The sequence below is a fragment of the Amblyomma mixtum genome, chromosome 3 (genome assembly GCF_055824585.1).
Source record: "Amblyomma mixtum isolate Tamu chromosome 3, ASM5582458v1, whole genome shotgun sequence".
NCBI classification, from domain to species: Eukaryota; Metazoa; Arthropoda; class Arachnida; order Ixodida; family Ixodidae; genus Amblyomma; species Amblyomma mixtum.
Genome location: NC_143014.1, coordinates 220,936,363 through 220,949,266, shown reverse-complemented (window position 1 = coordinate 220,949,266; position 12,904 = coordinate 220,936,363). Strand labels below are relative to the sequence as shown.

The 12,904-nt window shown below is 49.3% G+C and overlaps 1 protein-coding gene and 1 non-coding gene across 2 annotated transcripts; one reads left to right on the top strand and one right to left on the bottom strand.

The window, feature by feature from the left end:
* Positions 1-1,245: 1,245 nt before the first annotated feature.
* LOC149353754 (uncharacterized) lies at positions 1,246-7,262 on the top strand. The gene is made up of 4 exons (XM_089575860.1): positions 1,246-1,250; positions 4,725-5,638; positions 6,134-6,244; positions 7,116-7,262. Exons 1-4 carry the CDS (start codon positions 1,246-1,248, stop codon positions 7,145-7,147), a joined length of 1,062 nt encoding a protein of 353 aa, XP_089431986.1. The 3' UTR covers positions 7,148-7,262.
* Positions 7,263-10,695: 3,433 nt separating this feature from the next.
* Positions 10,696-10,858, bottom strand: LOC149353753 (U1 spliceosomal RNA). The gene has a single exon (XR_016291988.1). It is a non-coding gene; the product is annotated as a U1 spliceosomal RNA (small nuclear RNA).
* Positions 10,859-12,904: the final 2,046 nt, after the last annotated feature.

Genomic DNA, 12,904 nt, shown 5'->3' with positions numbered 1-12,904 from the left:
TCAATCGGCTATCGTGACTGGCCAACGTACGCAGCTAAAAAATGCCTGCCTTCACCATCGGCATGTTGATTATCGTGGTTGGGTGGCGCAAAGCGTTTGGCCAATCCTGAACCAACAGGGGCAGATTCACAAGCAATCCTCTCTGCACGGCCGGATGAATGGGGCAGGGGGTCCCCCACGGCAACTGTAGCATACTCACAGAAAATGTTTCGACCCTCGACACCCTTTTTCTAACTATTCAGGTTCCTAGTCCCATACTTGAAAGTGCTCTCTAAAGGAGTAGTAGTACTCGTCGAAACAGTCGCGCTCGAAACAGAAATATTAAGACTAAATGCACCATTGACCTCTGCACAACTTCCTCGCAAAAGTGAGCCGTGCTGCGTCACACACAGACTAAAAGACGGCTGAGGCTGAACATTGCGCACGCGGGAAATAACTGTGTAAGCGCATAGCGTCAAAAAGCCTGTCGCAAAAAGAGGGCTCTCCTACTTGGCAGCTGTGTGGCCATGCGACTTTGATCTGATAGTTTACGTGCATTGCATCTAAGTATCGTCCGCATTAAGCAAAAATAGTTGGACGTGCGTGCGTCTCTTCCTTCTTTTGTCCTCGTTTCTTGCGCGGTAGATGCTCGCTTAAACATAGCGGTCCAGCTTGCCCTTCAGGTTGCGCTTCTCGTGGCACACACCACGCGTTGGTATCCAAAGGCAAGTTACTCATCCAACCTTTTCAACTTACATCAAGTCGCCGCTCCAGCTTCCGCGCAGCTACACAGGGGAATGCTTTCGTCCGCCGGTTTCAGCTGAGTGAATAGTGCACTGTGGGCATTCAAGCAGTCATCCTGAGGCGGACAGCCGGTCTGCGGCCTAGCTTGTTCTCGGCACGGGGGCCAGTACAGCCTTGTGTAGCAAATTAGATTTTGACTTCGTCTTCATTTCCTTCCTCGCTGTCCCTCAGCTCTTCACCGAACGCCTGTAGACGGTAGCGACCGAGTCAGCCGGCTGCTTAGCTCAGGTGTCGCCAAAGTATGGGGCATTGAAACAGGTCCCGAGACTAGAACGTATAAGTCGCTGGTCCTTGAAACGCGAGGTTCAGTGTCATAACTCGCGCAGCAGAGCAGCATATACCATGCACAGTGCCCAGTGTATGCACCTCCTGACATAGCATGGTCGCCGTCGTGTGATGTGCGTGTAGGCCACGGCGCAACCGGCACGAGTGTTGTTGGCGCCAGATATACAAGCGCCGGACATGGGGTAACGAAACTATATCAGAAGAAAAGAATCGAAGAAATATAGGCACATTAAATAAATGTTCCATCTTTGTCTTCCTTAGCGCAGGCATGATGGCTTGGCAGCGAGAGCCTATATCTGTATTATGGTGGTGTTTAAAGTAACCGCAGGCCACGCGCTAGTGTTGCGTGCTTGGTACTCTCTCGATCGTTTCAGAATTCCTTTAGAGTGACTGAGTGAATATATTACGTGAACTTTATGCTTTGTGTGCTCGCAGACGCGACAAATAAATGAAAGGTTATCCTCTCGTTGGCCAACGACGTAAGAAAGGAAAGCCTTACAAGTTTAATTCAGTCTTTGCCTGTTTCCATTGCTCCGAAGGTATACAAATCCACCGTTATTTCAAGCGCTAGCTTCCTTGATCGCAAACCATCCCTTTATTTCTTGCGGAATGGTCATTTTTCTAAATCATCTTAATTTTCACTCGTGCACGAGCGATCTACTGAATTTCTTAAACTAAATTGTTCGCATCCGGTTTATAAAACAGTGCCCCCTAGTTGGACCATTTGGAAATACGAGTGATTTGGCAGATTCACTGTTTCGATAGCCTTGCCACTACTGCCACAGAAGTCGAAGTCTGCGGAGGTGCACTGGTCGACCAGTGGATCCACTCACATGTCGACATCAACGGCAATTAATAAGCTGGTCAATTCCTGACGGTCCCTTTACCCTGAGCTTATATACTGTCTCGACGACGTCCGGCGTACCATCTCGCGTCATTCCCTCCGGCAGCATCCTGAGAGCAACTGATATTCGCCGGTGTGTGTGTGTGTGTGTGTGTGCGTGCGTGCGTGCGTGCGTGTGTGTGTGTGTGTGTGTGTGTGTGTGCGTGCGCGCGTGTGCGCGTGCGTGTGTGCGCGCGTGTGCGCACGTGTATGTGTGCGCATGTGTGTGTATGTGTGCGCGTGTGTATGTGTGCGCATGTGTGTGTGCGCGTGTGTATGTGTGCGCATGTGCGTGTGTGCGTGTGTGCGTGCGTGTGTGTGTGTGTGTGCGTGTGTGCGTGTGCGCGTGTGCGCGTGTGTGCGCGTGTGCGCGCGTGTGTGTGCGCGTGTGTGCGCGTGTGTGTGTGTATGTGTGCGCGTGTGTATGTGTGCGCATGTGTGTGTGTGCGCGTGTGTATGTGTGCGCATGTGCGTGTGCGCGCGTGTGTGTGTGTGTGTGTGTGTGTGTGCGCATGTGCGTGCGTGCGTGTGCGTGCGTGTGTGTGTGTGTGTGTGTATTTGTGCGCGTGTGCGTGTGTGTGTATGTGTGCGCATGTGCGTGTGAGTGTGTTACAAGGGTACTATTTCATACTTTGACAGAATAGATGCCAGCTAAAGCATTCGCTGTCACATTGCAGACCAAAATTTTCATGGCTGCTGTAACCATGGCTACCGTTTATTCTTGGTTCACAGTTCCATTGTAACAAATTGCACGAGGTTACTGGGGTTGAGAGAAATTTTCCATTCTTTTACACGCTTTCTCAGGAGGAAATATCGACTTTATCTATCATTACCTCTCCGGTATCTACGATTCAGCGCAAACGCTAGCCTTCCTGTACCTAAATGCTAAAACCGCGTTCCAGAGGTCATGGTATCTCATTATTAGCATAATTAGTTTCCTTATCATTAAGTACAAAAACCTTGGCTAACAAATGTTATGCGGACAATGAGAGAGCCGACATGTGTGCAGGCCAAGCCAGAACTACGGAAATAAAACATGCGAATTTGCCTCCTAGGGATTACATGAAGTTATTACGTAGAAAACTAAGAGCCAAATGGCAGGCTTCTTGGGAAAATGAAGGAAAAAAGTTGCATAGTTAAGTTGATGAATGAAGTCCGTGTATTCCATTACAATATTCACTTGCATTTTAACTATTGTACTGAGTAAGTAGGACACTGTATGTATTCTGATGCATATTTCATTTGCATTTGAATTATTGAAGTGTATATGAAGTCGCTGCTGCCAAAATGGTTCCCTGACCTAGTCAAGCTGTCCTCACAGCTTTTTGTCACGGAAGCCATCAACATTGTATCAATGCTGAAAATAAATTTGATTTGATTTGATTTGATTTGATTTGATACTGTAAAGCCCGTTTTAAAAGAATGAAAATCATGTAGCCATAAAGAGCGTTTTATCGAAGTAATTTTATGACGTTTACGCGTAGGTCACACACACACATATCACCCATAGCTTCTTATTAACAAAAAAGACAAACCTGTGTGTGAAATGTGTGGTGATGAACCCACAATTAATCACATTTTAATCTTTTGTTCGCATCTCGAAGAACTTAGAAAAAAATTTTCTGTGTATTTTACAATGAACACATTCCATTTCATCCCGCATTGCTTTTAGGCGAGCAAGCACTCGTCGAGTTTTCGCTTGTTTGTAAGTTTCTGGCGGAAGCCAACGTTTTAAATCTAATATAATACAACACCCATACGCTTAATATAACAGATCATCTAACATTGTGTTCGGCGCATGATAGCCACAGTTGCTTAAGCGCCATAAAACGCCACATAATGCCCGTTTTATCGTTCTCCATGGAATACGTGTCTCTTGCAGCGTGTTGTGTAGCCATGTACAGCCTTTGTCAAAAGTTTGGAGCCCAGTGGGTTTGCTTCTGAAGCCCACTGTCTGGTTCGTAATGCATCTCCAGCGCTCCAAATTTGCTGAAGGTAAGAAGATTTCTGGTCCTGTCTCCTCCAGTGGGTAGGACTACCACGAATGTTACAGGAGTCCCACTGCGAGGCTTAGAAGCGAACCCCCTGGGCTCTAAACTTTTGACAAAGACTGTACATAGACCAAGCATTGTCAACGAAGGCGCCCTTATCGGTTCTCTTGCAGAAACTCTCAAAGACGCCCATGTTGTTGCTGTTCTAAAGAGATAACCGCTACGTACCGATTGCGGGGGATTCCCCAAGACGTACGCGCCGACTTACAGCTGCCCATGAGCGTTTTTCACGGAAAGATTAGAATAAACACGGCCAGAACAAAACAAAAAACAATTCAGTTCCTGATGAGGCCATCTTCATCTTCGCCTGTCATTTCACCTCCGTCTTTTAACTGACCTGGTTAGCACGGATAACCTATCTACCTGGCTACTTGGACATGTATACAGCTGCGCCTGTGAAGGCATCGATGCTCTTATAGTTTCCGAGGTACAATATGCCAGGGTAAATATTCACCTCTAATAGCGGACGTAGGGAAGTGGCCTGTCTGTCGTATCATGCATTTATTTCTCGTCAGGGGTACGATAGCGCTGCTGCTCGTAATTACTGAAGGACGGCCTAATATGTGTGGTACGGCACGCAAATGGCACAGTGCAGCCTTTAAATGCATCAAATATGTAATTTTATTTCAATAACAGCATCAGTAGCGCCAGGTTGTTCGTGGCGGTTATATCACAAACACTGCGTTGTATTGCTCATATCAACCATTTGCTCCTTCTCCCAGCGCAGCCTCAACTACCGAAGAGCCCACAACTCCAACCCCAGTATACCCACATGCTTCAGCTCCCGGGTCCGCTGCCAGCCCCAGCCCTTGCGTCATCCCAGTGTATATACCGTGGTCTGTACCCTTGCCCACACCTTATCCCGTTCCCTGGCCCGAGTCACGACCACAAGCTCCCGGAGGAATCTGGCTTTCCTACCCGGATCACCCAGCGCCAGAACTTTGGCCTGCTCCTTGGCCGCAGCCTATGCCCGAGCCGTGTCCACCTTGTTACCGACCATTCCCCGACACTGGACTTGGCCCCCCGTGGTCCCAGCCATCAGCCAACTACTACCCGCCTCCTAGTCCACAGCCGTCTGAGCCCGCAGCTAAGGACTCGCTGTGGTATTGGCCTGCTCATCAAGCCCAACCGTCATCAGAGACTTCGCCGGGACCCTGGTTCCAGCCATCTCAAGAGTACTGGCCCAACTCTTATCCCCAGCCGAACTACCAATTATGGCCCGTGCACGGTGTCCATACATTGCATCAACCTTGGCCCCTGCCATCGTCCATGCCATCACATCAAGCCTGGACATCATCCCAACCCCAGCCTCACCCATATCCCAGCCAATCCTGGACCAACCCTTGGTCGCAAACCTTTTCGCCTCAAACCTGGCACATGCCTTGGCCTCAGGAGCCGTTGCCCCAGCCATGGAACGCCCCTGCTTACAACCTTCCGCCCAAGCCATGGCCGGTTCCTATGCACCAGCAGCCTCCCTTCCAGCCTCGACCGTTTCCTTGGCAGGACACGCCCGGTCAGCCTTCGCCTTTAACCTGTCCACTGCACGGACACGGGTCTATGCCTGGTCCTGCGCCGCATAATGAGGCCATGGCGAAGCATGTACCGCTCCCAGACCCAAGGTTTCGAGCGTATAGAGGTGAACGGCAAGCACTTTTCATTTCGTGTTCTAGAATTAAACGAAGGGAAGAGTAGTGCCTCCAAAAAGAAGTGAACAGAACGCCAGCAAGTGTAGTATGGTAACAACCACTTGTTTTTTTTTTTAAGTGCTTGGCTTGCATGAATGTACTCCGTACGGATAAATGATATACTTACTGAGGCGACCCGTCCCGTCCCGGAGCCGAGTAAAGTGAAGCGAGATCTTTTTGGAGAGGCATATCTTCTCTACTTTCATGCAGGTTAAATGGGATAAAGAAAGCTCCGTCTGAAGAGCTTCCCCACCTCATGAATTTGGCGCCATGCTATCCTGTAGCTTGCAAGCAAACAGTAATATGCGCGATGGATGTATAGACAGAATGCTGCGTTAATTATTTTGACAATGTTTGCTGCCCAATCCTGGATTCAGTAGCCTTATTAGTTACATGCTTGCTTAACAAACTTGTTGGCTTGTTTAATCAGTTCCTGTTTCCTACAGACCCATACAGGCTCGACGATCGGCGAAGTAGGTTATACCCTTGGCTGCCTCTTCGAACCAGTGGGACGCCATGGCAGCAGCCGATGACCGCCATGAATAGGCCATACGCAGGTATCTTGTACGCGCTCACTTTTTCATGCAAATTGGCTATAAACACCAGCTGTATCAGGTCAGTTAATGTGGTCCTAAACAACAGAAACATAAAAAGAAACCACATAGGGTTTCGTCGCTGCCTTAGGAAATAAAGCGCGATGCTTGTGGTGAACGCTACGCAGCAGAGCCCTGGTTTTCGTTTTTGTTGGCCTTACGCTACAGGAACAAAGCTCGTGTCGTGCACTTAGTATAACTTCATACAAAGCAGTTAGGAATAAAAAGAAGCCGTGCTTGGTCTTAACTTGTAGGTGAGCGCGATTAAGGTTTCCATCGTGCAACGTCGCGCTAGTGTGTTGCGGTAGAGCTCCCTATCTGTTATATAATAATGTTGCTCCCTACATCGCTCGTAGTTTGGCTTCATGAAGTTGTAATGCCAATTTGAGTGTTCTACTTGCTGCTTCTACTTGCTAATTACTCCTTGAAATCACTCTGTTGTCTGGCTCTGTAATTTGCTGGTGTGTGCGTTTTTGTCAGCATTCTTCATAATTAGGGAAAGCGTCTTAAAAAATTACAACCTCAATAGTAAATGCAATGAAATCTGAATGTAATCAGATTTTCTTGCGCTACAATGTTCAAACCTCGAACAGTTGATGATTACGCGCAGACGTCGACAGCGCTCGGATCAGCGAGTTTTTGTGAAGTGGCTAGATACACTGGGTAAACACATTACACGAACTTTAGAACAAATCCGCGTTTTCCACACGCTTTTCTTGTGTAACGGCTTGCGTTGGTTGCTGACGCAGTGTTGGAGCCGGAATGTTCGCATTTAGCAGGGAAGAAATTATTTGTATCTAGTGAACAAACACTATGTTTGTTGTGGTTCGTGCAGGTGCGGATATGAACACTGGGCGCTGGAGGTAACTACCGGACAGTCCATGCTCATCCGATTCAGTCATGGCAACGACCCTGGTACTGACTTCAGATGTACTCCTAAGGATTGCGTCTCTCCCTGAATTTTTAAAACCGACCAGCGTCGTAACGCCGTAAGCCGTAAAATAAATTGTTTGTTGACCTTTAGAGTTGAGAATAACTATGAATTTTCACTTGTGGTATAATGCAGAACGCATTTAAGACATGCCCTCCAAATTTTTCTCTCCCGAGACTTTGAGAAAAAATATAGGAAATCAGAAAAGGTGTAGGCAACTACGGCATTTACATTTGAGCAAAAAAAAATCTACCACCCTCTGGGGCTGCCCACGGACAATGTCTCTGGTATCAGCAGGATTTGCAGAGGAATATGCAGCTTGGGGCAATGCCGTACTGGTGCATCTGGGAGAGAGCTCAGCTATGGGGCGAATATTTTTTTTCAGGGGAGGTTGGGGGGGGGGGGGGGGGAACTGCCCTCTTCACGAAAAGGACAGCGGTTAAAAGCAGCAGATACAGGCTCCCAACGTGGCAGCGGAAACAAAACGGACGGAAAATGTTCTTCGGAGCATTTTGTAACACGAAATCACGCAGCATTACAGGCTAGAATGGCTAATCTTCCCACCTTCGCATTGAAACTTGACCAAAGAACATGAGGTGCTGTGGAGACAACTCCAAACTAAAACTCTCCCTAACCTCGCTGTCCTAAGCCATGTGTACCCGGGTAGATCTAAACCGGAGTACAGCCAATGCGGCAGTAAAGCCACCGTAGACCACATCTTCTGGTACTGCCCGACAGATCTCCCGCGAAAATCGCTTCAGAAGCTCGCGTACCCGAGCCCGTGGAAGACCTTGCTGCTCAACTCCAACCTGGAAACACAAGTACAGGTCGCGACAAGAGCCCAAGAGATCGCCGCCAGTCCCTAGTGACGGCCACCTAGCGAGATGAACGGATCCACTTTGTTACTCAAGCCGATAAAAAAAGATTTTCCATGCAATCAAATTTGAGCATTTGGTTGTACGTGATCATGACCCTGAATAATCTGGTTTATCTTACAATACTTGCTGAACGAGCTGGTTCATGGGTTTTAAATTGACTGCAAATTGCGCTGACAAAGTGACAGTCTGCCTTGTGCCAATTCGTGCCAGTCGTGTCCAGCTATTCTCCTATGTCTGTCTTGTGTGTTAGCGAAATTCATTGTGAATTTAAAGGACTGTTCTACTGCGGCTGTACTGGAATATCTAATTGGCGCCTTTCGACGCTGGCTTCATCAGCAGTGGGCCCTCCTCAGCACTAGGAGTAATCACTTGAAGCGGCAGGAAAAAGGAAGATAAGCGTCTTGCATTGTAGCAGGAACCATGGTAAGTGACGGCGTTCCAGTCAAGCTGTGCGTAGCTAAGAACCCGGAGAAGACAAATGATACACAAACTGAATGGACACCAGAATCTCTCGTAGCCTCATGGGCTATGGCACGCCACTGCTACTACGTGGAGTTTCAACGCCTGCCGGACTGCGAGTGCGGAAGTGTTTTCGTTTGGAGGACTGAAAAAGCAAATTTCATTGAGATGGCTATATGCCCTGCCGGAGCTCTATTACCCCGGCCAACTATACAAACAGAAGAACACGCTTTTTCCAATATTCTAGTCACGTATACAGAAATCCTACACACTACAGAATAAGTAGGAGGGAATATACGCTACGGGGCGAAGAGTTAACGAAGTCACCCGAAATAACACTAAGAAAACTGCAAACTAGTATATTTATTAGTCTGAAAAAACTTGGCTATAGTATTCAGACAAATCTGACCCGCACTGTGCCTTCTGCGGGCAGGTAACGGTCGTATACCATATGTCAGTGCACGTTGAAGAACCCCGGGTGGTCGAAATTTCCGGAGCCCCTCACTACGGCGTCCCTGAGTCGCTTTGCGACGTTAAACCCCCATAAACCAAAATTATTTCACATAACAAAGGCTAACAAAGAACGATTAAGAGGTTGTGCTGATTAAATGGTCAAGTGGTGGGAGGGGACGCTGTCCCTGGACCCTGGAGTCAAGCTCCAACTGATGGAAAGGGCAAGAGCAGCGGCAGCAGCCAACAACTTTCTGGACTAGGAAGACCGTACGCCACTGTAATCTGTGCTCAATAAAAATGTTTATCATCGTCTTCATGCCTGCTCCTGTTAACTGGATGCAGTATGGAGAGGCGAGTTCATGTGAAAGCCGGCACCCACAAGCTTTCTTTGCATTCAGTCCTGAAGACTGTCCAGTGAACGAAAATGAAGGCGAACTTGCGGTATGGTAGGAAAGCACTTCCCGCACAGATTTGTATGAGAGGAAAAAATTGGCAGTGGCTTAGCTCTGGTTAAGCGTGGATATACAAGCGAAAAGCTGCAGTTACGCTTTGTTTGACGTCATGGCTGTCGCAGTTCGCGCACAATGCACTGGGAGCACCACGATAACTGTGTAGGCAAGCGCGTTATATAGCCCTCCTTCCGCATGCGTAATAACTGTAGTAAACACGCGGCTGCAACGAAAGGTGAAACGGTGGCGAGGAGGCGAGCGCGCAATAGTAGCGGCGGTGAGGAGGCGGTGCACATGCACAGTAGCGCGCGGCTGCGTTGAAAGGTCAGGCGGCGGTTGCGGCGGCGGCCGCTCCGACCACCTGCGCCTCTTCTGTGACGTCACTCGGTTCAGCGCACGCGCAGCTGTGGCTAATTCTGATTACGGAGCATACGCCAGACCCGGTGTTGACTAGCCTGGTGATCTTTTCGCTTCAAAATTCTGGGGTCACTTAGGCTCAACCTTAAGGGTATGACACGATGACCTCGCAGCACATACGCGGCCGTTTCTTTGTTTTCATTTTAATTTGTTTCAATTTATTACCTAAAGCACGCAAGGAAAAAATTGTCAGAAATGACGCAGTATTTGTCTCTGAACCGCGCCGTAACGGAATGGATAAAGAAGAAAAAAAAGTTCGCTGTGGCTGAGCTTGGTTAAGCCCGGTAATTGCGAAAGCAATATCCGTACCTACGCCATGATACAGCTGGTAGTGTAGCTGGTGGTGGTGCTTGTGGTTAGACTTGTGGTGATGCATCGGTTATACAATCCAATCCACTCTAATCCAGTCCAATCCAATCCACTCCACTCCACTCCAATCCAATCCAATGTAATCTAATCTAATCCAATCCAATCCAATCTAATCCAATCAAGGTCAAATGAAGGTAAATGGTGGTCACCGCCGCGGCACGGCAAAGGCGTGAAAGTGCAAGTAGTATTGCTTTCGCAAAGGTCAATGGTGGTCACCGCCGCGGCACGGCAAAGGCGTGAAAGTGCAAGTAGCATTGCTTTCGCAATAAAAGAAAGGAAGAAAGAGGTTCCGTAGTAGAGGGCTTCGGTTTAATTGTTAAGGGAATGTAGAGAGGTGCGAGTGAAATCTGAAAGAGGAGCAGTTTTGCTCATATGGGCACCAAGTGTTCGAGCCGAGCCCGAGGCCCCGTAGGATAACTGTATGAAAAATGTACGAGTCTGATTTCGGGATTCATAACAGGGGGGCTGGCGCGAACGCCGAAACCCCACTACCAAAAATTATATGCCCCAACTACCCCAGTTAGGCGTAGTGGCGCGCTTCAGCCTGCCGCAGTGCAATGGCAGGCCTCGACACGGAGCCCCGACCTTGCTGATCGCCGGCGACCCAGCACCAGGTAAGTATGCCGACGCATCTGCTGAAAACGGACGCCATCTGATTCATACCTCTCTTCAGTACCAGTGACCAATGCACTTCTTACACGAAGTTCCTTATTCCGCACTTGTCAGAATCTTGTTGAAAAGCAACTACTCGGCTCGGCGCGACCTACGACACGAAGGAGTAGCTCTAGTTAACCTACCAGTTTAGTGTAGCGAAAAGAAACAAAACAAATTAGGTGTTAGCTGTGTTTGCACCTTGTGACGAAGTTGCACGAGCGGCTACCTGCGAACAGAGTGGTCGCTGCCGGACGTGCATCTCGAATTCGTCAAAAGGTGCGAGCACAACTAACACCTAATTTGTTCTGTATCTTGTCGTTACAGTGATCTCTTAGGTAACTAGGTGGTCGAAATTATTCCAAGCCCTGTAGGGTGGCTCAGTGGATAAGGCGCTCGTCTACCGAGCCGGAGTACCTGAGCTCGAACCCGACCATGCTGGCCGCGTTTTGGTGGAGGCGGAACGCGAAAGGCGCCCTTGTGCTGCGCTATGTCACTGCACGTTACCATGTGGTCGAAAGCATTCCGGAGACCTCCACTACGGCACTTTTCTCTCTTTCTTCTTTCACTCCCACCTTCCTCCCTTCCCTTACGGCACGGCTCAGTTGTTCACCAAGATACGAGATATGTGAAACAGTTACTCTGTCATTTCCTTTCCTCAAAAACAATTTTAGATTTTCAATGTTCATCCATCCCAAACGCCGCGGTTCAGGTCTCCGTCTGGAGTAACGACCTCGGCACACAGTTAACGGCCTCACTTTCAGAGCCCGCAGTGCAACACAAGCAGAAGAAGTCGCGATTGCTCTCGCGGCCTCACATTCCGATTCGAAATACATAATCACCCACTCGCGAGGGGCCTGTCGGAACGTCGAACAAGGCTGCACTCCCTTCCTAGCCTATCGAATATACCCAAAATCGCATACGGGATACCCGCCGCGGTGGCTCAGTGGTAAGGCGCTCGTCTACCGACCCGGAGTACCCGGGTTCGAACCCGACCGCGGCGGCCGCGTTTCGATGGAGGCCAAAACGCAAGAGGCGCCAGTGTGCTGTTCGATGTCAGTGCACGTTAAAGATCCCCAGGTGGTCGAAATTATTCTGGAGACCTCCACTACGGCACCTCTTTCTCTCTTTCTTCTTTCACTCCTACCTTCCTCCCTTCCCTTACGGCGCGGTTCAGGTGTCCGCCGATATATGTGAGACAGATACTGCGCCATTTCCTTTCCTCAAAAAACCAATTTACAATTGACAATATACGGACCCCGCACACCGTTACCTTGTATGGGCCCCTGATCATCAGGGGTTGGCAGGAAACGAGGCAGCAGACGCAGCCGCCCGCGCGCTCTCTCACCGGGCTGTTTTCTCCTCCCCACCTGATCAGGAACCCGATTTTAATCCGGTCTACACGGTTAAAGATATCACAACCTACTATCAAGATAGCCATCGCCTTTACCCTAGCCCATGTAACAGCCTCAAGAAGGCGGATGAGCGGCTCCTTCTCCGCCTCTTCACGAATACCTTGCTGTGCCCGGCAGCACTAAAACATTTCGACCCCTCCTTTAGCGGCAACTGCCCGCACTGTAGTGCGGTGCCTTCGGAAGCCTATCACATGGTGTGGGCCTGCGCCTCCAACCCGGCTATTCCCCCCATCCCCAATCCAACCCGGGAGGACTGGGAGGCGACCCTGCTCTGCTGCCACGACTTACAGGGTCAACAAGCCTTAGTCAGGCTCGCCAGGGCGGCGGCTACCGCCACTGGGGTCCCATACTAGGGACCTCCACCTAGTGTTTGTAAGGCTCAGTCCCTTAAGGGCTGATCCAAACATACCTCCTGTCCCCTTTTAATGAATGTTTCTACCACCACCACCACTACCACCTTATCTTTCCTCATAGCCCCTGCTCCATCTGTGTGCAACTTTCAGCAGCGAGTTGCACAGCTAGGCTCGCCGCACTCGCTGTGATGGCTCAGTGGGTGCAGATCAAATTCTAGAGGCCCGTGTACTGTGCGATGTCAGTGCACG